Source organism: Thalia democratica, chromosome 7 (genome assembly GCF_965202585.1).
Source record: "Thalia democratica chromosome 7, ktThaDemo2.hap1.1, whole genome shotgun sequence".
Classification (NCBI taxonomy): Eukaryota; Metazoa; Chordata; class Thaliacea; order Salpida; family Salpidae; genus Thalia; species Thalia democratica.
The window spans coordinates 42,544,740-42,570,825 of record NC_139171.1 but is presented as its reverse complement, the minus strand read 5'-3'; the positions used below and the strand labels follow the sequence as shown (position 1 = coordinate 42,570,825).

Genomic DNA, 26,086 nt, shown 5'->3' with positions numbered 1-26,086 from the left:
CTACTTAAAAGTACTTAAATAAATTTAAAGAAAATGAAATGCATTCTGTTATATATTTTTAGTAAGTTATGCACCGGAAAAAAGCTGTTCATTAAAAATTTTAAAAAAAAGTCTGATGTTTAAATTACTAAAAAATAAAGTTTTTTATCATAAAAATTCTAACTACAAAATACTTATTTTTATCACTCATAATTTAATTTGTGAGTTGTATCACTAATACAGCACTTTAATACTGTGAGAGAAAACAAAAATAGATCAAACCCAGTTTTATTAAAATCATGTTCTTCGTGTTAACTTTTTTAAGTTTAAACCTTTTTACTTTATAAAAGTTTAACCAATTGGGTTATTTTAATGATGTTTATGTTTTAACTACGTGGTCTCCAGTAACTTACTGACTGCTATACTTACGAGAATTAAATAATATACTAACAGTATAAGTTACAAAACTATTTCCTAAGTTATGAATAAAACACACTTTGAACAAATGCAATTTACTTTGTTTTCAATAAAAATTCTTAGTTCTGAAGAAAGAAACTATTAAATCACGACACAAATAAAATCTATAAAAAGTATCAACAATCGTAAAGTAATATAAATACTAACATCAACTCCGCGATGTAGACGTTTTCTTGATTCTCGAAATAAGCGATTAAAACGTTAAACTTAATTGTAACTTGATCGTAACGCGGAATAACTAAGCGACTAACGCGTATTTGAAAGACAAACGCAAATAAATACGCTTAGAAATGAAATTAACTCCTTTAAATAAAAAAATTGTTTGTTTTTAATACTGGAAGAACGTCACGAAATCTGCGTAAAACAGTTTACAACAACCGCTTTTAAAATAAGAAAATGAAATGTTAATATCATTACAAAAGTTTCTATTCTTATAATATTATTTATTATTCTAATTTTCACATAGCTTTTGTTCTTTGAAGTTGATTTTAAAGTCTTAATATTGTATAAGTATTTACCTTGTTTTAATTATGTTTTGTATTACAGACTTTATCATTCTTGTAATTAGTTTGTGAATAAACTGAACCAAGTTTGATATATTCATTTAAGATAAAGTCTTATTCAAATAGAATCAACAATGCTTCTGTAGTTGCCTCTTTGCTTATCATTCACAACAATGTTCACATTAATGCAAATTCTTCAAAACTAAAGCCTTCAAAAATGGACCGTCCTCGAATAGGGACAGACTGCAATGAAGAGGGTTGGAATATATTTGTACAAAAGTGGACTATTTTTAAAGATAGCATGGAAATGACAGAGGTAGAAAAAGGCCGTCAACTGTACCAGTGCTGTGAGGAAGATCTAGGCGATGCTATTCTGAAGGGACATGAAGATGTAGTAAATTTAAGTGAGCAAGAGCTTTTAAGGATGATCAAGCAGCTTCCAGTTATTCCTGTTTCAGTTGTTGTACGACGATCAGACTTTCTTAGTGCAAGACAGGATTTTACTGAAAACACTAGATCATTTGCTGCACGTTTAAAGGGAAAAGCCAGTACATGCTCGTACACATGTAAATTCCCAAAGGATGGCTGTAATCAAATGATAGATTTTACAGACACAATCCTAAAAGATGTCATGGTAACAGGTTTAGCCGATGAGGATATCCGTAAAGAGGTGCTAGGATGGGAAAAGCTAGATGAGAAAAATATCAATGAGACAATCAGTTTTATTGAAGGAAAAGAGATGGCACGTTATGCAATGTCAAAACCCGCTGTTACAGCCTCAGTTTTCTCATACAAATCCTCATAGAAAAGCACACAAAAACCAAGTGGTAAAATAACTTGTGGCATATGTAAAAAATCAACTGATAAATTTGTTTGGAGCAGTAAAAATATGAGGTATATTGAGTGTTCTGCCTATAAACAATGCTGGATAAAGTCCTGTAAAAAAGATTATCAAAGTCACCAAAATTATGCTGATGAGTCAAATGCACTTCTAGTTAGTGGATTGTATACACCAAATGTATACAAATCCTTAAAGAAAACCACACAAAAACCAAGTGGTAAAATAACTTGTAGCATATATAATAAATCAGCTGATAAATTTGTTTGGAGCAGTAAAAATATGAGGTATATTGAGTGTTCTGCCTGTAAACAATGCTGGATTAAGTCCCGTAAAAAAGTTTATCTTAGTCACCAAAATAAAGCTGATGAGTCAAATGCACTTCTGGTTGGTGGATTGTCTACACAAAATTCTGATAGCTTTTGCATCCGAGCATTTTGCATTCTGATATTTTTCGAGCGTAAAAACGTAAAGAAGAAAAAGGAGGTACAGGGTCAGAAAAATGTATTTCTACACACTGGATGGCGACAAAAACCGCACTAATCCCAAAGCAATCCTCACCTACCTCCAAATGATAAGAAGTCATTACCTTACGTCAGAAAGAGTGTTATGACTTACAATAACCCGCAGATCTCAAAAATGTGGCGTGACGTTTGGAATAAAGAGGAAGAATCTCTCAGTATTCGTTTTGTTAAGCCTCTGGAAAATATAAGTGAGAACACAAAATCGTTGCCACCACTGAATTGTGGTGATCATGTCGTGATACTAAATCAAACAAGTAACTTTCCTAGCAAGTGGGGGAAAAGTGGAGTGGTTGTGGAAGTGAAGGACTGCCATTGATGTGTTGTCAAGGTTGATAAATCAGGTCGCTTAACTGTTCAAAATCGTAACTTTCTAAGAAGATTTACCCCTCCTGTTTGCAAATATCTAAGTAGTAAGTGAGAAAAGCAAACATACCACTGTAAAAGTTTGTCTTCTCTGGTAAAGTTGAGAAAAAAGATGTCACGAAAAATTTTAATGTTCTGTGTTTTTATATAAGGAAGATTCTTTTTGAATAAGCATTGTGTAATTTCCCTCTGTACTAATGGCTTTCTTCAAAATTGATGTTGAACTGGAATGGCTCGGATTTTCTTTGGTTTATATTTTCTACAGAAAAGCAAACAGACCGCCAAAGTTTACTTGCGAACAACAATGTGTCCGAGATGAGTGTGTGAAATTATCGGATTATTTGCAGTGTTTCCGTGTAAGACTTTACAATGCTTTTCAAAAGCTTCGTGACAACGATGTTGCTGACATTCATTTATTGTCAAGTTGGAATGTTCACTGTAAATTGATGTTTTATGGTCTAATGAATGAGTTTCAGTCCAATCGTGACGTCATAAAGTTTGTAGTTGACTTTGCAGCAGACTTGTCTAACAACCATTTGTTCAAAGTGATCTTGGATGAGGACGCAGAGATTGACTTTCAAAAATTCGAACTGTTGGTTTCTAGTATTTGGAAAATAAGTGTAGCAGTATTTTGTCAGTGTTTAATGCAATCAGTAATGCACCTTCTACTTTGTTTGAAGTCGAAAATATGATAAAGATGTTTATCAGCAGATTAAGTGAAGTTTAAAGGTAGTTAGATGAATGACGTGTGGTTTCGTTCTTCAAGTTCAAATCGGTGAAGCAATTAAGTTTTTGAATGCTTGTATTCAGCAACTGAGTGAAGAAAAGTAAAGATTAAGTCTCAATTTTTTGTTACAGTTTGTTTGTTTGAGTTGTAGTTTGTTTTAACAAATCATTTAATAATGAACGAAGTTAATCGTAATTTTTTTAATGTTTTTGTCTTTTTGAGTTTTAATTTCGTTAAATTTTATACCTGAAAAATGTGTTTTAAAATAATTTTGTTTCGCTAGGTAAATTTATCGTTTTAACTCCTTTGTAGATAAAATCTGGGGAGATGTATAAGTATTTACCTAGTTTTAATTATTCTTTGTATTACAGACTTTATCATTCTTGTAATTAGTTTGTGAATAAACTCAACCAAGAAAGATATATTTATTTAAATCTTTTATCAATAATTCATATTACTGTTGAGACAACTATCTAATCTTATATTTAAGTGATAGTAAAGATAAAAACTGAAACAAACAAAGAGTTAAAAATCGTGAAAAAGTGACCATTCTAGCGTAAGTAAGGCTCTGTGCAAATCTGAAACCTAACCATTGTTCGTTTTTAAAAGTTTATTTTTTAATATCGTACAAAAAAATTAATAAAATATGATGCTATATAATTTAAAAAGAAAAACCTAAACAGCATAATCAATTTAACATTAACTTCAACATTTAAATAACTTAAATTTAAAAAAAAAGTTATTAGTCTCGAGCTAGAAAACGAGCGAACCTATCATTAAAGAACTAGTTAAGGATATTATAACAAACAAATCATTATTATTAGTAGAGCAGAAGAAGAGTTTACTTTGTAATTTTTAATTTTATTAAAGTAATTATTTTCGTCATACTTCTTCAGCAGTTAAGTTTACAAATAAACTGTAAACACAATGAGCTAACAAAATGTCAGCAACTTATCAAGCTACAATAGATAAAACTATACCCATTTTCAAATAAAATCAAGTAAATTCGAAAAGCATTGAGTTTTATAAACTTTTCAAATAAATATATTTTCATTGTAAATTATATTTCATAAAGACCATAAAGTTCCTTTGGACAAAATAATTAATGAATAGAATTGCAACATGTGAAGGTATAGAGCAAAACAAACTTAAAAAGTTTGAAAAACTCTATCTAAAAAATACAAACTGATATAAAGTACTTTTATAAATGTATAGAAATAAAGCTTGTCCCAGATTTTTTAGAGATTAAACCACTTGATCTAAAAATTTATAAAAATCAGGTTTTTACCCCAAAATAGTTTCAAACTAAAGAAAATTGATTGTCAACAAAATAAAAGCAAACAAACGTGATTTAAACAATGTTATTCAAACACAACGATTAAAGTTAAATTTATTTAAATTTTCAGCATTCATAAGTAATTTTAATAATAAATCAATACTTAATAATAAAAAACTTTATAGTTTGTATATGAAAAGTCATAAAAATGTTTCTTGTACTATTGTTAGTTTGAGCTCAATGAAACTAACACTAACTAAAAATAATGCACTAAAGTACAGACTTAAACATTGTATTTTACTAAGTAGCATTGATTAAACTAAATTACGTCCTAATACAAATACTCAAGTTAGAAGAACATCTTTCAAAAACAAAATTTTACTAACTTTTGATGACAAAATTTCTCTTTGAGATACAACGGAAAGGTTTATAAGTAAAGCCCAAAGTAAATGCAAGTCTAGTACAAATCAATTAGTACATAAAACTATAGTAATTTACCAAAAGTTCTTCAATATTTATTTGTAAAGTAGAAAAACGTAACGGTGTAGTTGTTATAAATAAAAGTGTTTATTCTAAGAAGTTATATATTATAGTTAAGGAATAAAACAAGGTTTCAAGAAATAGATTACAACTATTAAAATACCTAGTCTTGTAACTTAGATTCATGGATGATACAAGAAAAAAAAGTCGCTTGTTGCTGTATGAATTATATAAAAGATTTATTTAATAAAAATACTTGTCATAAATTTTATCCACGAGGCGCCCAGCTAGGGAAGTTGTATGGAACGGTGGAAACTCACAAAAACAACTATTTAATAGTACTGGTGTTATCTGCTATAGACACTCCAGAATATAACTTGGCTAAATGGCTTGAAACATAAACTAAAACTTCTCTCAATTACAAGTTTAGTATTTCATCAACAACTGAGTCTGTTAGCGAAATATCCAAACTAGACATAAAACATACCAACACTTTTGCTAGTTTAGATATCAAAAGTCTTTACACACAAAATATAATAAATAAAACTACAGAAGATAATGTAACAACTACTTACAATAAAAACACTAAGTCGATTTTCAAAGGCAGCAAAAAAAACTAAAGGAAAAGTTTTAAACTCTGCTCTAAAGTGTCTTTATCTATAAGTAAAAAGTCTATAAACAAGTAGACGGCGTTTCAATGGGTAGTCCATTGGCGCCAATCAAATTGCTTTTTGGCTTCAAAAGAAAACTCATTGGAAACAGTAGATTCAGAACATAACTGATTTTTTACGCGCAGTAGGTTGACAATGTTTTGTACTTATCAAAAATTATAATGTTTCAACTGCTTTCTAGTACGCAATGAACTCACTGCATTCACAATTAACATTTACTCTAGAAAGATGCTCAAATATTAAACTACCATTTTTAGATACAGAAGTTAAACTAGTTTCAAACAAGCTCCACACAATGTTTATAAAAAGCAACCTGCTAACACTATAGACAAGTGTATGCCAAAAAGTATAGAAGTTAGGTCTGTTGGGTTGTTGTTTAAATAAAGCACTAAGTTTAGGTACGAGCTTTGTCGATTTCAGAGAAGAAGTTTTAAAAGTTACAAAAATACTGTTAAAGAATCAATATCCGAAACAACTTGCACGAAAAAGAATAAATAACTTCCTAGAAACCCACAAAATAAATAAGAGCAAAAAAAATGCTTGTTAAAACTCTGAAACCGATCAAAGTTCGTATTTTACAACTATTTACTTATGAAACTACTCATTAATATTTTTAAAATGATTAAGAGCATCTTTTGAAAACTACTATGTAAAAATAATACTAGCATTTACCACCAAGAAAGTTTTTTTTTCTAAAGTATTTGACGAGAATACCATACATAAGTATACCTGCTTTGTAGACCAGAAAATATTTTATATTGGGGACACATCGCGTCAAATGTTTAAAAGAGTTGCTAACCACAAAGAAAAGGACAGACGCAGTGCTATTTTTGATCATTTGCATCATTGTAGACTATGTAAAAACCCGAATATTGATAACAACTTAGAAGGTGTTACTGAGGTGAGCTTTTTAGTTTGTAACCAGTGCTTATCGAAAATGAAAAACCAAATACATAAGTATTTTGAAAAGAAAAGATAGCCCTACTAAAAATGTATTAAGTCAATTATCATTTTTTTGTTTTACTAAAATGTTTTTTTATAACTTTGTATAACTATGTCATGATTATTATAAATTTAAAACTTCTTAACCAATCTTCAAAACTGTTTTATATTTCTTTTAACGTTTGTAAAAAAATGAAGTAGATTCAAAAGGTTTAAGTTTTATAAATGTTTAGGAATTATAAATATATTTATATCATGTGCTGCAAATGGCATTAAAATACAAAATAATGATTCCGACAATAGAAAAAAAATTGTTTTAAAGATATCGATATAAAAATGTTACCAGCATACACCACCAAAAAGTGTCTAAATAATTCAATATTAAAAGCAGGCGCTTAGAAATATTTGACGCAAAAGTCATGTAAAGTACACCTGCTCTATAGGCCAAACTGTTTCCTACATTTAGAAGACATCGCGTCAAATTTTTCGAAAAGTTATAAATCACAAAGAAAAACGCAATGCTATTTCTGACTACTTGCATCAATGTACGACAGTATCAAAACTCCAACATTAATAACAACTCTAAAGTCCTTAAGAGGTGTGCTTGAGATGACCTTTATGGTTTAGAATCGCTGCTTATTGAATAAGAAAAACCGAAACTAAGCTTTTAAGTATCTGAAAATGAAAAGATAGCTTTATTGACAATGTATTACTTTTTTTTCGTAATTTATTTAAGTTTGAATAGCTTGTTTTTTTATAATCTTGTGTAATAACGTCAAGCTTAATTTAATTTCGAAACTATAACATTCTTGATAACTGTTTAAGAAATCATTTAACGTTTAACAAAGAATCGAAGATGCGACTTGACAAACTTTAAGTATATAAATATACTAAAATGAAAAATATTGTTGTCTTAAGTTAAATATTGTATTTGAATACAACAAAACTTCCTTTCAACAGTAGAACATCCTTTTTCTTTTAACAAATTATACAAACAGAAATGACTAGGTTAGTGGCTACTTAATTACAACACTGTTTTTAAGATACTTCAGGTCTAGAGTGCATACTATATGAGCTTCTTATTTGTAAAAAAACGTTTAGTTTTAACTTAATATTTAGTGGTTAAACTATTTGCTTATAAAATATTTTTTGGATATACGTCGACTAGCGGGTTTCGATACTACAAGCTCAACTTTTAGTTTTCAATACTATCATTAGGGCCACAATGTCACCAAGCAATTTTAAAATAACTTTTTAATAACTATTTAGTTTAGCAATGCTATACTTTTATTCTAATCAAAGTTTGTATATCTATTACATAGTTTATATGAAAAAAGCTTTTAAGTCCGAATATTATTTAAATAAATAAAGTCTTAGAAGTAAAACAAAATTTAAAAAAATATTGATTGTGTTATGCAAAAGAAGTAAAAGTGTTTGTATTTTCTTGCTAATACAAAAAAAAATTCAAATAACAGATAAGAAGATATTATTATGATATTTCTGTTCGTAACCGTCTTCAAACAAACTATATAATATTTTTCTTGTAAAATTTAATTATGATACCAAATCTCAAAATGATAAGCTTAAATTAATAATACTATAAATATCATATACTTTATAGAAGTTAATTTAACTTTTAAAATAGGCAGATACAAAAGCATTTATACTTGACGGTGAGTTCAAAAAGATGTACAAACTAACAGTAAATCCTGAAATTAGACAAAAAGTTAAAATGATAAATTAGATTTAAATGGCAATAAACCAACGCAGTTGTTTTCTCTTTAATTTATACATTTTCGCTGTAGATTTTTTCTTTTTAAGTGTATGTAAATATAATCCTAAGTTTAAAACATTAAATTATTATTACAAGTGTAAAAAGCAACTAATAAATTTATCTTTACTTGCTAAAACAACTACACAACTCAAATTTTTTGAATACTCAAAAATATATATATATGGTATATACTAACATACAATATGAATTACAAAAAAATGCGACTTTCATATAACTAATTATGTTCAGTTTTCAGTATTTTTGGAATGAGCTCTTGGCATATAATGCCCAAAAGTAGCTTTTTTTGAGTTCTTAGATGAAACAAAACTAAGATCTCTTTCATCAATAGGGTCCTGATTGAACTCTAACTGTTCAAAACCTTTCATCATTGTTTCTTCCTCCTCAATGATTTGATCAAAACACTCACGGGATTTTTGGCAATCATCATGTGAAGGTTGATCGAAACCTTGTTGCGGCAAGCTCACCACACTTGTACAAAACTCCTGTTGTGGAGAAGGATTGAAATTTTGAGATGTCAAAGAAGTATTCTTTAACTTTTTGTGAAGTTGACTTCTAACGTAGGACTCCTCTTTAATGGCGTGTAGGCTTGCATGAAGAATTTGAAATTTTTTAGCCCATCGCTGATGAATTAGTTTTTCATTGAAGTCTGAAAATTTAAGCTAAACATTTTTATTATATTACATTGAATCTTTAATATAGTTTGCAATATATATCTTAACTCTACAATTAAATTTTGAGCAATTAATATTAAATTTACTTTTAATAAAAAGTTATAAATACAACTAGCTATTGATAAACCTCCTGAACTTTTACGAAGTTTAGCCATAGTATTTTTCTCCTGATCTTTAAAGTTTATTTTTTTCGTCAGCTCTTTTATTTCATTTTTTAAATTGCTGACCAAGCTTTCATTTAAATCTTTTTCAGCTAACACAGCTTGCTTTATGTTAAACTCATTTTGATCTTGCAATATTTTTAAGGTATGTTGTAATTTTTTGTACTTTTCTATCGGAATCATTTGATCATCAACTTTTAATTTTTTAGTTACTTTTGAATTAGACTTGTGCAATTCTACCTTAGATAGATGAGAATTTGCTTTCACCGGCTTTTCAAACTCTTTTTGATGGGAACTTTCTTTCACCGGCTTTTCAAACTCCTTTTGGATTTCTATACTCATTATTTTATCTTTAATCTCTGCATTGTGACCTTGAAGTTCTACAATTTGTCTTTCTTTTGACCTAATTTGAGTTTTCAGATCTTTTAGTTCATTTTTAAGACTTCGTGTCTCGTTTTTGATTTGATCAAGCCTATCAGCTTGCGCTAAAAATTTTTTTGTTTGCTCTTCAAGCAATTGTTTTGTTTTCAATACCTCTGAGGGATCGTGTATCCTGTTATCATTAATGTTGTTTACTAAATGTTGCTTTAAATGTGCCACTTCTGCATCTCGTTGTACGATTGTTTCGTTTGCTCTTAGTAGATCTTTTTCAGTTCTTTCCAGTAATCTAAAATAAGTACAAAATATAAGTAGTCTCAACAAGAAAATAACTTGTTTAATTTTATATAGATCTAGATTTAGCAAAAAAGTAACAACAGAGTTTTTCAAAAAATTTTCGAGATTTTCCAAACTTTTTCCAGGTTTTAAAAAGTACACATTTTTGGGTCTATTTTTAGTTTAAAGTTAAGTTTAAGGTAAGAAACTGTTTTAAATAGTATAAAACATTGAAAACATAATGTAAAGCTACTTTAAATATGTTTTTTAATAATAATAAATTTTGATGATGAAAATTTTTTTATTTATATGATAGATTTTTTGAGTCAAATCGAAATTTTACTATTGAATATGTGAAAATTGTTAAAATTCTAGGTTTTTCCAGGTTTTTTTCAAAATTTCTTAAATTCCAGGTTTTTCCAGGCTTTTTGTCAAATTCCAGGTTTTTTAGGATTCCAGGTAAAGTGGCAACCCTGTAACAAGTATTACATTCTCTTAAATCAATTTATGCATAACATATGTATGAAACTAATGTATTTTTTACCTCAATTTGAAAAACTTAATATCCTTATTTTTATTAAATAAATTTATACACTTTTATCACTATTTTTTTTATAAACCTTTGAAAGTTATTTACATGACTTAATTCATTTTCTTTTACGTCAGCAGAAGCTTCTTTTAATTTTATATTCAAATCATTTCTATATTGAGATCTTATAAGAATAATAGCGTCTTGCAATTGTTGCGTAAAACTTCTTCTTAAAACAGCAACCCTGTCTTCATGTTGTTTTTCTAAATTCTTGAGTCTTTCTATTTGTTTCAAGTGTATACTTGACGCTCGATCTTCTAATTTCTGTGTTTAATTATATAAACTAAAATTTGTTAATTACGTACAACCGTCAATGAAAACATGAAAATCAAACATAGAACTTCATCGTTAAAAAACGTGATATTTTATAAATGACGAAGTACCAATAGCATAATTTACAATATTATATTGAGAAACATATGGAGTTTAAACCCTTCTCTGAAATTACCAACGAAGACAGGCAGTACTTTTTAAAGTATTTAGGCTTAGATGCTCAGAACAAACGTGCATCAACACGTGGATGAGCAACAGAAAAGACCTTCAGTCTCAACTCTCATCATAGATACTTTGATAGAACCTTTTACCATTTAAGTTATTTTTAGTTTCATTGTTCATAATTTTCAATACCGTTTCTAATCTGTTTTTTTTTTTTTGTAAATAATTTGATTTATAGTTAGTCCGAGAACTTTTGGCCCAGCCTGTATACTAAAGTTCTATATAATAGAGACAATTTTTTAATACATATAACATTTTTTTTTTTTCTTTTTTTTTTGGAAATATGAAAACTTTTACATATTAATATAGATACTAAGTAAGAAAGTACCAATTCTAGTAGGTAGGCCATAAAGGATGAGGGGTAAATCATCAAAGATAGAGTGACCATTAGGTTTTATAATGGGGGACGTAAACTAAAATGGCGAAAATAGACTATATCACTAAAAATATTTCTCTTCTTTCAATTTTTGAGCAAATGTTTTAAAACTTTCTCAGTCTAATCTGTAATAAATTTTGAACACTTGTAGGAAACAGATATTATAATTTTTTTATATAAATTAATTTTAAAAAATTATTTTTTTAATTTCAATCATACTTATTTTCTTTTACATAAATAATTTTTCTACAAGTTGTCTGTGATATTAAAAAAAACATTTCTAGAAAGTTTTAAGTAACTTACTTTAAAAATAAAGGAGGAGTTAGATATTTAATAAATTTTTCTAAATTCCATGAAGAATGGTCTTAAATTTTTTTATTTCCCACGGTTGTAATTGATTTTTTTTACAAAGCTAAGTATCTAATAGTAAATACGCTAATCTTTCAAATAAAAGCCAATGTCAAATTTTTTTTTTAACTTTTGTGCTCCCCTATGGCCTTAAACTATTATCTCATACAATATTTAGTTTAATTCTTACCTTTATTTTCGAAAATACTTGTTGATCAACATATAGTTAACTTAAACTTATAAAATCTTCTTTAAACTAACAGTCTAAGCGTTTATAGTTCAACAAATAAAAACTCACTTGTTCGAAATTGGCCTGCATAACCTGTTTTGCAAATTTTAACTCCCTTCTAACAGAACTTAAATCGAGTTTAAAGTCAGCAATTACTTTTTTCAAATGCTCAATATCTATCAGCTCAGTTATTTGCGTTTGTGAGGACTGGTGAGATTTAGAAACTCCTATTTTTAGCTGCTCAGCCAAAAATGGCACAAATGTAGCCCCTGTTAAGGACAATATTATCATTTTATATTACAAACATGAATACTAAGTTTTAGTAAAACATAAACTTCAATTGTAATACTAAGCACAAATGATATTATATAAGTTAAAGTTATAGTTTTAAAATCTAAACTTTAAAGTTATGGACAAACAGGTTAAAGTATTTACCTGTCGCGATATTCACGCGATAAATTTATTTAAAAGCGGATGTTGTAAACTGTTTTACGCAGATTTCGTGACGTGCTGGTTGAAAAAATAAACATGTTTTTATTGTTAGGAGTTAATTTTTTTACAATGAATACGTAAGAAAAAAGAAGTTTTCTTTGCTTGATATAAAATAAACAACATTTTAAAAGTTATGAGCATTCGGCAGTTATTGGTGTGCTTTAAGTTAAGATGCATTTCAAACATATTAAATTTAAGATTCTTTCTTGATTAAGTTATAAGATACTTATCATAATTGTATTATCATTTGTGTTTAAATGTAGTTATAGTATAGAGTGATGTAATTGTATCTTTGTGTTGTTTAGTTTATGTAAATAAAATATAAGTGTAGTTTTGATTGTTGTACTAATCTACTTTACTAATCCCTATTACCTCTTAGTAACATCTATGTAACGGGATATACCTTCACTTCTGGAACTAGATGTTTAAGTTTCTTTTATGTTTTGATAATTACATTACAACTATCTAATATATTTTAGTATGTAGTTACTGTTCAATATATTTATGTATACTTTTTTTACTTAAACGTTGACTAACTTATCATAATAGAACAAAAACTATATAAGCATTCAGGACTTATAATATAGATTTTCGTGATATTTCATTAATTAATATATTAAATAACATATTAAAGTTATTTAATCACCGTAAAAATAATGTTGTAGAAGTAGACTTGTGATCACAACGCCTTTTAACACTTTAAATTGACAAGCCTTAAGCACTTCTAAAGAGATTTGTTATAATACCACTACTTGTTATCCTATACATTGACGAGTTTACTACCATTTCTAACTCGCGATCATTTTAATATTGATCATACTAAATTTAGTCCTTTTAAACTCGTGTTTTTTTAACTTGATTTTTAAAATTTTATCAATAATAAGTAAACATGTTACATCATGCAAATTATTACAAAATTAGGTCAAAAAATTCAGACCGAAATAATTCATAAGCATAAAAAACTGGTATAAAACAAAATACGATGTAATCAACTATTCCAGCTTAAAAAAATAAAAAGTACAAAAAAACACGCATCTAGCATACAAAACATTTGTTTCGAAGTTTTATAGATCAACTTATCTCAAACCTTTATAACTTTCAAATGTATGCGCGTTATTAAGTTGATTGTTTTTATAGGTTAAATCTGGCAATGTTCTTATATTTTTATCCAATACAATTTTTAGTTACTTACTATCGTACAGACACGTAGCTTGTTACGTTGCAGCAACGTACTTTTTTTTTGAAAAAAAACTAGCTTTTGGTTTAATTCTCAAGCTTACATAAACTTTGTGTTATTAGTTTTAGTATGCATTTATACTTAGTTTAGCTGCGCTGAGAGATAATTTATAAGTATAAATAAGTTTATTAGCGCTTTATTATTTCGTAAGCGTTAACAATTAAGACATTTTTTTAAAAGTTTTGATGTCTGAGGTTACGAAACTTACGAATCTTGAATGTTTTTTTTAATTAAGCAAGCATCCATAACAAATAAAAACAAAATCTTCCACTTTCTCTTCTAAAATGAAAAAATAGGAACAAAAATAAGTAAAAAAAGAGGGATAACTTGTTTTACTTTTGATAATTATAATATAATCAAACATTTCTAACCAATAACTATTTAGTAAATAAAGCATAACAGAATAAAATATATTTCAAGCTACTTCCATTAGTTATATACAGAACTAACATGAAATAAGATTTTAAAACTTTTATAGTGACAAAGTAATCATTAAGTAATTAAAAGAGTGTTATAAGGGACAAAAGTAGTTAGTTACTATCAAATTATTTAAAACTAATAAATTTTAGTAAAAATTTATTAACTAACGTAGAAAAAAAACACACTAATAAAATTAAAATAACAAAACTTATAAAACATAAAGTATTAATAAAACAAAGAAACAGTATGACCAGAACCTTTTTTCTTACATAAATAAATTTCCTTAATAAAAACTTTAATAAAAACTTTTTATTTAATTTGGTTTCAAGTAAAAAAATTTCTACTATTTTAAATGTTTTTGTTTTAGCAACTTTGTCTTATAAATAACTTCAAATTAGCTAAGTACAAATCGATTCTAATTTAAACTTTTTAAACAGACATTTATACTTTATGACGTAACTATTTTTAAGCTAGACTTTTCAAATTCATTGTATATAACTAAGATTACACTATAACATTAACAGTTTTGAGCAATATTATTCTGAGGATACGCTAAACGAAATTAATTAATAAACTTTTTTTGAAAATGAGTGACTTACGTTTATATTTTTTAGTTAATAAAAACTGTAAATACATATTAAAAAGATTTTGTAATGTAACTATATAAGTGTTTTACAATAAATAAAATTTTAAATAGTTGCAAAAAAAAATATGTCTGATAAAATTATCATTACTTAAGGTGTAAAAATTAATTAAACTCCAAGGTATTCCGAGTTTTTCCATGTTATTTTTACCTAGAGTGTCAAGTTTAAAATTTTTCAGGTTTTTATAGGATTCTAGGTTTTTTGGCAAGCCTGATTATAAAAACTCTCTAAGCTCTTTGGGAAATTTTCTTTTATTCAATTCCTTAGTTGTCTTGTCATCATCCTAATATAGCTTGCTTTATAAAAGCAGCTAAACAGTAAAATACCATGCTCGTTTTAAGTTTGGATATAGGTTCTTATCCATCTAGTGTTATTAGTGGTTTTGACATGAAAACAATTCTTGGACTTGCTCATAATAAGTGGTTCTGATCAACTGTTTTACTTTACTCATCCTAGACAAAACGTTAAAAGGTATATGCAGTGTGCGACTCGTTAACCAAAAGGTTTTTCATGCACCAGGTTGTAGGACCAAATATTTAGAGCGTACTTTTTCTGTTGTTAGATAAACTATAATTTGTCTCTAAAACTTTTTTATTTGCAAGTATGATGATGACTGCTTTGTTTTGGTCAAATGCAGAAAGTTGTTGATGTTTTTTAATAATTTAAATAATGTTCGTACGTCAGATTTAAATTTATCATGTAAGATGAAACTAAGAATAAACTTTCCTTTTTAGATGTAGTTTACCTTCATAAAAACATAAATATATGTAAACTATCTATATAGTATCCTTACTTTATTACACTAACTAAAGTAATAAAGAAAGGATACGGTATAATTTGTTATAAATTCCAGTGAACTTTTTTCGCTAGGATCTTTTGTTAACACACGCTTAAATTTATATTTTTGAATAGTTATATGTAAACTATAAATATAAGTATACAGATTAAGGGCATAGGGGAGTAAGAACTTTTTTAAAACATAATATAATTTTGTAGAGTTTTAACAAAACTACAAGTAACTTTTTACAGACTTTTAACATTCAAACTATTTTTTAAATATAGCTGGTTAAAGTACGACAGTACAAAAGGTTCTTTAGAACAGGAGAGAACTTAAAGAGTGATTAGTAGAATTCACTAAAATCCAACTCCTCGTTTTTTGTTTTTTTTTTTGAGATAAATACCTAAGGTTTTCAAAAAACTTTCCTTGCAACATTTAGAAAAATCTGTAGAATAAGTAATAAAAATTTCAACAATTATTAATCATTTATTATTTAAATATTATCACATTTTCATTCTTACGAAAAAAAAAATACAAGCTCAACTTCAAAACATTAATTTTTGAAAGGCGCTTACATTGGTCTAGTGACTAAGCACAAGCAATCTTCAAATCCCTTAAATTTTGATTTACACTTTAGTCAAGTCTGATTTGTACAGAAGTACACTGGTTGCAAACAGGTTTTATGCAAAATTTTACAATGGTAGACTTCAAGGACTAATAATCTTTTTAAATTGCTCTGTTGACAATGTCTTTTGGGAAGTTTCCCTAAAACTTCTAAAGGTCTTGAAAATTAGTTACAGAAAAATTTCCAGGATAGATTTATATAATAGTTAATGAGATATTTGACTCCTTGGCTGAACAAGTACTAATATAACCTCAGTTCTATTGTGACGTAATTATTAGATGTAATGCGTGTATTTTGTTCATTCATTAACAACAGTAAAATTTGAATCAGTTATTCTTTCCATTAACGTGAGTTGTTTGTTTATATTATGATTTGTTGTTTTGTTGTGTATTTTAGTTTACTTAACTTATTTAAGACTTAATAATAACAAATATTATATAACTTTATAACAGTCGGATTTAATATTAAGTATTTTACCTATTATTAACCATTATCTGTAGAAAATATTTTATTTTAATGAAAACATGTATACACCTACTTTATTCTATGATTCTTTTCTTTCATTACAGTAGTTATTTTTTATTTTCTACAGAACCCAGTTGAAGTGTGTTGATTCGTTAACACACAGAAACATATGTTGGTACAATGAAGGAAGATCTTTTTTTTTTCATTATCACTTTTACCCCTAACCCTTATCTTCGATTGGTAAGCGGTTTACGAATTTGACTGGGTGGATTTTAATCGGGTGGATTTTGAACGTGATACCTAAAGATGCCTGGCACAGTAAACCAAATACTTAAAAATTTGGTGAAGATTCAAAATAGTTGTATTTTCTAGCAACTCTGACATCAGATAAATTTACTTCACACTAAAAATGAGCTGCTATAAGCTATATCAGTTTTCAATTCATTAGAGCTAAAGATCTACATGTTTCAGGGACCTTGTAAACTTTAATATTTTAGTATCAACATTCGTATAAAAGTAGTATTATATACACAAACATTTACATTTAATTAATTAAATCATTTAGTCTAGACCACCGTTTCCAAAACTTATTTCCACAATCTCCCCTTGGAAGAAAATAGGAAAGTAATTGCTCCCCTGTTCAGGGATCGGCAGGTAAACCTCAGAATATCTAATGTAAGTTTTAAATCTATCATTAACTTTAATGTCCTGAAAAGTTTTTTTTTTTTAATTTCAACACAAATCTCAGAATAACTAGTGTAATTTTGTTCTTGTCACCTTACAAGTTAGAATATATGGGAAACCCTTTTTTAGACTCTAAAGATTAAATATTAAGATTTTAAAGAACTTAAGTTTTCATTTGGTAAAAGATTTATTTTTAACAAAAGGGTTGATCATGCCAATTCGATCATCAGACCACAAGTTTCGGTAGACTGAGACCGGTTTCGTCCTTATTAGGACTCATCAGTCAGTCACAACCGAAAAACTTATTTGAGCTTGTCTCACGGCAAACGAAAGTCCGGACTTGTTCTGCAGACTTTCGCCGATTTTGTTGAGATTTATTTTTATTTAAAACTAGTATTTATTCTATTTTGAGATTACTTTTAGTAGTATTAGTGCAAATTGTTTTATTGTTTTTCAATAAATTATAAAAACCTCGATCCTCATTGAAAAAATCAACAGCTAACAAATCATCTTCGTCTTGGTCTTCTTTAAAGGAGAAAATTGAAAGAGCCATTCTAAAACATTACATAAGTCATCTGTGACACAATCTTAATGTTAATACTAGTTTTAAAGTAGAGTGCAATTTAATTTTCAATGTAAAATTCTAAATAGTTTAAAATAACAAACACTAATAAAATTAGGACAACTTGACTAGTTTAAAACAAATAAGGCCATATATTTAAACTTTTATGTAGTAAAATAATCAACAATGAAATCAAGTTATTAAATGAAATCAATAACTTATAACACAGTAATACAATACGAAAAACATAATCTATTAATTATGTAAGAAAGTTTTTTTGCTAGAAAACAAGTAAAATTGAGTTTCTATTTTTCAACAGTGCAAGAATCCTCACATGCAGTGTATTCATATGTGTAACTTTCTTTATTTGCTTCATCATGAGTAGTTTTAGAAGCGGCTGTAGTTGGTCGAGAAAAAGCGCCCCTATGTAATAGTTGCCTAGTTCCGTTTGGAGACATAATTCTTGAAGGTTGATCAACTATGATGTCAGAACTGTCCTTAGATAAAATTGATGAATCACTGTTGTCATCTCCAATTATAGTAAGATCAGCAATATTATAACGATCATAAGAATCACCAATAATTCCTACTCTATCACCAGGCTTCAAGTAAAAAGTCTTGTTGTTAAAAATGTTTTCACATTCCTTGGTACTTAGCTTATGTAGTTCAATACCACTAATTTTTTCATGCAAGTCAATGTCTTTAGATGTTGGTAAAATCGAAGTAATAAAAGTAGATCTTAGTTTTACTATAGTAGCAATGGGAGGTCTCTTTTCTGTTTTTTTATCAGACTTACTGTTTTTTAGTTTTTGATTATCGTACTGACCATCTTTTTGCATGGCAGGTTGATTAACTGGGTTGAAAGGGTCACCTCGAAGCAAATGACCAACTTCTTTACAGACTAGTTTGTACTTTTGGCGTCCAAAAGCCACCCATATAAAAAAAGTAATAAAAGAGTATATTTCTTCAAACAAGTTTAAATCTCGGTGAGAGTTTGAAATTCGTCTTTCTCCACACCTCATGTGATGAACATTTTCAAGCCCATTACCAAGCAGCAACTTACAGTATTGGGCAGCAACAATGTTCCGCGCTTCCAACATTAATACTCTAGCTCTCTGCAAACGTTGGACTTCAGCTTTACTTGGACAAATAAAATGAGATTTTTTGACTTGTTCCTCACAATCATGTTTTTCGAAAAATCTTTCAAAGTACCTACAGTTTTGATAAAATGTTAAAACGCTACATATGACAGAAAAACATTTTTGTTGTTAGTACAGGGCTGTCATCCTTTGAGAAAAAAAACTAGTATGAGTCACTATGAACTGACCTAAATGGGCTTGAATTTATGTAAAAACCTTTAAAAAAACTTTGAAGTGAGCACAAAGTTTACTTTTACCCTAGATTTCTATATAGTTTATTTTTACTCAAAATCACTAACAGCATGACTGTAACATCCTTAAACACTTTATGATTACAAAATGCTATAAAACTAAAATGTAAAAACCTTAAAATTTTTAATCAGCAGAGACTTTAAAATGTGTATATAAAGGAATAGGATTAAGCATGTTTATTTCTTATCTAAGAGATTATTTTTAATAAATTCAATAATATCTACAGTCACTATGGTTGAAGAACTATTTAAACACGTGATTAAGAAAATAGGAAAAAACTTAGAAACTTTTTATGTTTTTTATAACAAATCTTAATTTAAGCAGTCAATAAAAACTAAAAATGTTACATTAAAGAAGCAATAGCCACAAGGTCTGAAAGTTTTACTTAACTTACCCAATCAAAACTTGATAGCTGACAAATTAACTATAAAAAAAGAAAATATTGAATTAAATTCACTTAAGTTAATGAAAAACAAGCCTTTGTCTGCCTATTTTTTTCAAGAAACCTGAAAAAAATAAATTAAACCTGAGTTGTCTTGATTTTTTCAATAGTTTCAAACTATCCTAATTCAGTATGAGTTAGCTTGAGTGTGTGACAACCCTGTAAAAGCATTTTGTTTAGAAAACAAAAATCTTTAAATAAAATATTAAACTTATAAAAATACTTACCTGAGCATACAAACTAAAAGACTAACAAAGACTTCATTCATTGCACATACTTCGAACTCTTTTGAAACTTTATGATTGCCTTCTTTCAGTTTTTTAGCAACTAAAAGATCAATTGCAACTGCTTTTACATCCTCTAAACTAATAAATCCTAAAGTTTCATAGTGTCTTGGCCAGTTGAATGGCATAAGTTTAGATTTTTGGCAGTTCGGTGGTAACATTTGATTAGGGTCAAACGAATTATGGTGAAGAAAATCTTGTGCTTCATCAGCTGCATTCAAAAGAGGGTGAGGTACTTTTCCTCCCCTTGAGGTTTGATTGAATTCCAACTCTAACGAAGAGTCATTCCATGTAAAGTACCCCTCAACTTTAGGTGGAATAGCAATAAAGTCTTTCTTTTTTCTTTTAGTTGCCATAATAAAACTTTACATTTTTTAATTGTTTTAGGTTTGGTCTATAAGTAGTTTTTAAACATTAATCCTAAAACTGTAATTTAAAAGTTTTATTTCGTTTTAAAAAAGTACTAATGTTAATAATACTTATATTTTGGATAATGTGACCTAAGTAATACATTATCTCAAGTAATAAAAATCTAGCTTGTTTAGTCCAATCTAAAAAGAATTATTTAAACGATTGAATTCTAGTTTTATAAAAACTTGATATAAAAAATAGTTTACCCACAAACTTCAAATTTGAAACTTAACAAAAATCCTTCTATATTTGAGTACTTTAAAAAGTAATAAAACTGAAGTATATAAAAATGTAACACCTCAGTAACATACTTATTTTTAATTTTAAACACTTTTTCCGATAGTAATCTGTGTAGTATATTAAAAGCGGGTTAAAAGCTTTAAGCACCAATAGGTATAAGTTTACTTAAATGTTAGTGAAAAAAAAACTTTATATAAAAACCTACCTCATACTGTATTTAAAAATTTGAGGATATTTTGTGATACTTCAGTAATTCCTATATATAGGAGATTAGAAAAATTAACGAATTTTTGATGTGTAATAAAAAAAAATTTACAACTTTTAAATAAAGATAACAATAACTAATTTTACAACTTTGTTTATAAAATATATCAATGCTAAAGAAATTTCATATGCTGAAGTACAACAACTTACATAAAAAGGAAAGGTTTAAAACCATAGGTTTTTTATTTAATAAATATTCTTAAACTTTCTTCACTACTATTTAAAAGAAAATTATAAATAATTAAATAAAAAAACTTTTAATGTATTTGATATTAGTTCGAGTTAAAAATTTAAATAGTGTAAACACAAGTTAACAAAAAAATATTAGTATTTTTTCAGAATGCAAAAAAGAATTTAAGACAAAAGTTTTGGAAGCAGTTAAAACTTACAGAAAATAATGAAAATTCTTTATATAATAACTACTACATTTTACATAAAACAAAGACTAATTAAAAAGAAGAAAAACTGCATAATTTTTCATGTCAAGTAATGAGCAACATTAAGCATTTTTTAATAAAACAACATATTATAAGAATCTCAGTGTATTTAAACAATTTATTAGACGACAAAAAAAATGTTTTACTTACAACCTCAGTATTTCTAAACAAATGTATAACTTTATAAGATCTTACTTAGAGCTTTTTAATCAATTAACATCTAAAACACTTGAAAATTACAAATAAAATGCATAAATTCTTTAAAAATAACTAAATATAATAAGAAACAGTTTTTATGTAAATTATTTTAAGAATTTTATGTTTATATTAACTAGTGTAATATTTTCAATCAAACCTAATTATACAAAAAAATCAAACCTTACCTTAAAGGATCCAATAAAAAGAAGTTGTAGAAAAAATATCTGATCGATAACGTATGTATTTAAAATCTCTTTAAAAGTGTTAAAAACAGGTCAACTAAAAAATTTAAACTCATTAAGAAAATAAGCCTATTAACTGATTTAAAATATCTACAGTAAAACCTTTTGTAGTAAAAATCGGGGAATTATCTGTTTTATAACAACAAAATATTTCAAAATCTTCTTTTACTAACCAAAAAAAGCTGCATTGAGAAATAACTTCATAGTGAGAAGTTAAACTTAATTCTCCAGTTTCTTTGTCATTTATGGTTAATTCTGCAGTTAAGCTATTAACAACTTTTAAATAGTCATGCAGCATGCTATATATAGTTTTGATCTTTTTTCTTTCACTCATTTTTAACACTTTATTTTTCTTTGACAACTGTGTGTCTAAAAGGATAGAAGTAGTTGAAGATAAGCATCTTTTTAGTTTTTTGTTTACCAGGAAAAATCCTAATAAACCTTTTGCTTCAAAAGAAGTCATCAAATCACTTGGAATATCAGGAGAAAGAGATGTCAAAAGTAAAAGTTTAAATCCAGGAACCCAAAACCTTTCAACAGTTTGTTGTTGTAATTCAGACATTGAAGGTGAAGGTCCACACAAAATACATACTTGTATACCTTCAATTAAAGTGAACAGTATAAATCTAAGAGCTGATGATGGATTACTCTTTGGAAGAAAAACTGGAATATCGTGAGCAATTGTAGTTGGATTTAAAGTCAAAATCAATCTGTTAATTAAGGCAAGTTCTGATCCTTCCAATGACCACCAATTAGTTGTCGCACATACTATTTTGCAATTTTTTAGCAAACAACCATACTGACTTTGAGATGCTTCAACAAAAGCTGTCAAACTTTCAGACAGAATTTTAAAATTGGATGATATGACATAATCCATAGTTTTTGTTTCTAAACCAAAGTAATTAACATATTTATCTTTTAGAAAAGAATCTAATAAATTAAAACACACTTTTATATTTCTTTTAATTTTCAATTCAACTGAACTTTTGTTTAGGTTTTTAAAACCTTCTATTCCTAACAAAAGTACTATTGAATTAAACACATTTTCAACTAGATCAAACATTGAACCTTCAGTCAAACTATTTTCACCTTGCTTAGAACCTATTGCAATAATGACTATATTTGCATGAGCAAACTTTTTCCAGACAAGTATTGATTTTGTGCTAGTTGTACTTTTCATCATTACATCTTTGTTGATGCCAAACATATGCAACCCATTAAGTGTGCCAACAACTGGAAATGAAATAGGATCTACACCAGGTCTAGATCTTATAAGAAGTGGAATACCTCCTGTTTCAGTAATACAGAGTAAATGATCAGCTGACATGTTTGATTTTTAAGTTCAATAATCTGAAAAGCTTTTATTATGTTACAGTATTAAGAATTTAAAAAATCATTACAGGTAGTACTATTATAGGAAGGTTTTTAAACGTATTTGTATACCATTTGCAACTTGTTATTAACCGATTACTCATTTTGTTTAATGTTTTATTTTACAAAGCTTTTCAAAACTATACTAGTTCAATTTTCAAGTGATAAAATTTAAATGAATTTGAAATTTTTTTGTTAGTAAACAGTTTAAAAATAACTTTAAATTATGATGTATGAATAAATTTAAACAATTAAAAAAATTAGTGATTTAGTGATTTAGCAAGTAAAACTAAAGTAAATATATGTTTATTAGTAAATTGTTAATATTTTTGCTAATCCATTAAATGGGAATTTTTTAACTGTTTACTAACAAAAAAAAATCAAATTCAATTAACATTTATCACTTGAAAATGGAACTAGTAGAGTTTTGAAAAGTTTCGTGAAATAAAATATAAAACAAAATGAGCAATTTTAAAATAATAAGTTGCAAATGGTATATAAATACATTACAGGTAGCCGTTGGGTTTAAGATATTTATTTAAAATTTTCTGATTATCTTCCAGATTTTTTAAAGTACAAGTATTCTTGCCCATTTTTAGTAGAAAATTAAACTTTAGGTAGAAAAATGCTTTTAATTGTACAAATTACTGAAAAGATGCTACTTTAAATGTGTTTTATCATAAATGATAGAGTGAATAAAAAAAAACTATAACTGTATTTGTTTATCATATCTAAGTTTCAATATTCTATAAAAAAAAGTGTTGAAAATTTCATTTGTTTTAAGTTTTTTTAAGTATCAATTTTCCAGGCTTTTACAGACATTTTTTGCTCAAATTTACAAACTGAAGATTTTTAAAGAATTTCTGCTAAAATCAAAAAAATGTTTTTAATTCTCAAAACTAACATTAAAATACATCATCTTAATTAGGCTAGTATAACAATCAGGCTAATATAAGTATTAGGCTAATACATAAGCTTATTTAGAGATTAAATTAGCAGAGAAGAAACTTTAAACTTTTTGTAAAATTAATTATTTATAATATTGTTAAGAGTAAATGTGTTACACTAAAGTTGATTAATCAAATTATAGTTTAACAAAAGGGTTGATCATACCAATTCAATCATCAGACCACCAGCCTTTGGTAGTCTGAGACCAGTTTTGTCTTGATTAAGACTTAAGGGCATAGGGGGGGAAACACCCTTTTTTGGTTTTTGATCTTATTTTATATAGTTTTTACTAAGCTACAAGATGCTTTTTACAGATTTAAAAAATTCAAAATAATTTTTGAGATATAGCCGGTCAAAGTCAGAGGCAACAATAGGATCCTTATGGGAGGCGCAAACTAAAACATCAATTAACTAGAAATCACTAAAAATCTATCTCCTACGTTTTTTGAGATAACTACCTCAAATTTTCAGGATATGTTCCTTGCAGTATTTAGAAAATTCTGTCGGAACAGAATTTTAAAAAATTAAAAAAGAAAAATTTTATAACAAAAAAACAAAAAAATTATTGTTTTTTTTGTTTATTTTTTATATAAAATCTTTATTTTTTTTTTTTAAATTCCTTCCGACAGAATTTTCTAAATATATCAAGGAACATTTCCTAAAAGTTTGAGGTAGTTATCTCAAAAAACGTAGGAGAAGATAGATTTTTAGTGAAATAGTCTATTTTTGCCGTTTTAGTTTGCGCCTCCCATAAGGATCCTATTGTCGGCTTCGACTTTGACCGGCTATATCTCAAAAACTATTTTTTTTTAAATCTGTAAAAAGCATCTTGTAGCTTAGTAAAAACTATATAAAATAAGATCAAAAACCAAAAAAGGGTGTTTACCCCCCCCCCCCCCTATGCCCTTAACAGTCAATCACAACCAAAAAACTTGCTCTGCAGACTTTTTCCAATTATTTTGGTAAGTGTATTAAATATGAATGTACCAGTTATCTTGCTTAGTGGACAATGTATTAAACAGATGCACGGCAAAAGGGCATCACTGATCAATACCAGCAAACGGTTGCTTTATGCTTGCATGAATAAACTGTTTGTAGATTGAAGACTGCAAGTGTTTTGGTTATGACTGATGAGTCCTAATCAGGACAAAACCGGTCTCAGTCTACCAAAGGCTTGTGGTCTGATGATCAAATTGGTATTTTCAACCCTTTTGTTAAACTTTAGCTTGTCTCACAGCAAACTAAAGTCAAGGCTTTTGCTCTGCAGACTTTTGCCAATATTTTTGTTAATTAAAGTTATGATTGTTACAGATTTAAAAAAAACTATTAACTTAACTAGTTTGAATCAGCTTGACTGATTTTTAGCCTTTAGTTTGTAATTATAAACAGTAACAAATTGAAACAATTAAATATAATAACATTTCAACTGCTCAATAAATAAGCATATAACAACAAGATTTATTTTGATTTTACTAAAATATAATACAACTAGCTTAGTTGAACACTGTGAGGGAACGTCAGACCTTATAAAAAACTAATGCTACTAAATTAGGAATTTTAATATAAAACAATATAATAAGGATATGATAATTAATATAACTAATAAATTATTTTTTGTTATTTATAATAAAATTGTTAGAATAAAAGCTTATAACTATCCCTGAAAAACTGCTATCCTAATTTATAAACTTAAAATTTAAACAGTAGTTGTTTAGCTTAGCAGTTAACATATAAGCTTAACATATTCTAGAATGGTTTTTTTGAAACATAACAACAACATATAATTTATTAAAGATATATATAATAAAAATTAATAAATGACTATATATCAAACACTAGACAAATAGTGAATA

General features: G+C 27.4%; 3 protein-coding genes across 3 annotated transcripts; all 3 read right to left on the bottom strand.

The window, feature by feature from the left end:
- Nucleotides 1–8,430: 8,430 nt before the first annotated feature.
- Nucleotides 8,431–18,016, bottom strand: LOC145840366 (uncharacterized). The gene is made up of 5 exons (XM_082947609.1): nucleotides 17,915–18,016; nucleotides 12,168–12,367; nucleotides 10,682–10,914; nucleotides 9,374–10,074; nucleotides 8,431–9,221 (listed from the first exon to the last, which is right to left on the bottom strand). Exons 1-5 carry the CDS (start codon nucleotides 17,994–17,996, stop codon nucleotides 8,800–8,802), a joined length of 1,638 nt encoding a protein of 545 aa, XP_082803735.1. The 5' UTR covers nucleotides 17,997–18,016; the 3' UTR covers nucleotides 8,431–8,799.
- LOC145840368 (protein phosphatase 1 regulatory subunit 36-like) lies at nucleotides 18,009–20,502 on the bottom strand. Its single transcript, XM_082947610.1, has 2 exons — nucleotides 20,066–20,502; nucleotides 18,009–19,217 (listed from the first exon to the last, which is right to left on the bottom strand). The coding sequence occupies exons 1-2, from the start codon at nucleotides 20,476–20,478 to the stop codon at nucleotides 18,311–18,313; spliced, it is 1,320 nt and encodes a 439-aa protein (XP_082803736.1). The 5' UTR covers nucleotides 20,479–20,502; the 3' UTR covers nucleotides 18,009–18,310.
- Nucleotides 20,503–21,620: 1,118 nt separating this feature from the next.
- On the bottom strand, nucleotides 21,621–23,260 carry LOC145841378 (protein fuzzy homolog). Its single transcript, XM_082948739.1, has 2 exons — nucleotides 22,356–23,260; nucleotides 21,621–21,637 (listed from the first exon to the last, which is right to left on the bottom strand). Exons 1-2 carry the CDS (start codon nucleotides 23,239–23,241, stop codon nucleotides 21,621–21,623), a joined length of 903 nt encoding a protein of 300 aa, XP_082804865.1. The 5' UTR covers nucleotides 23,242–23,260.
- Between the last annotated feature and the right edge of the window lie 2,826 nt (nucleotides 23,261–26,086).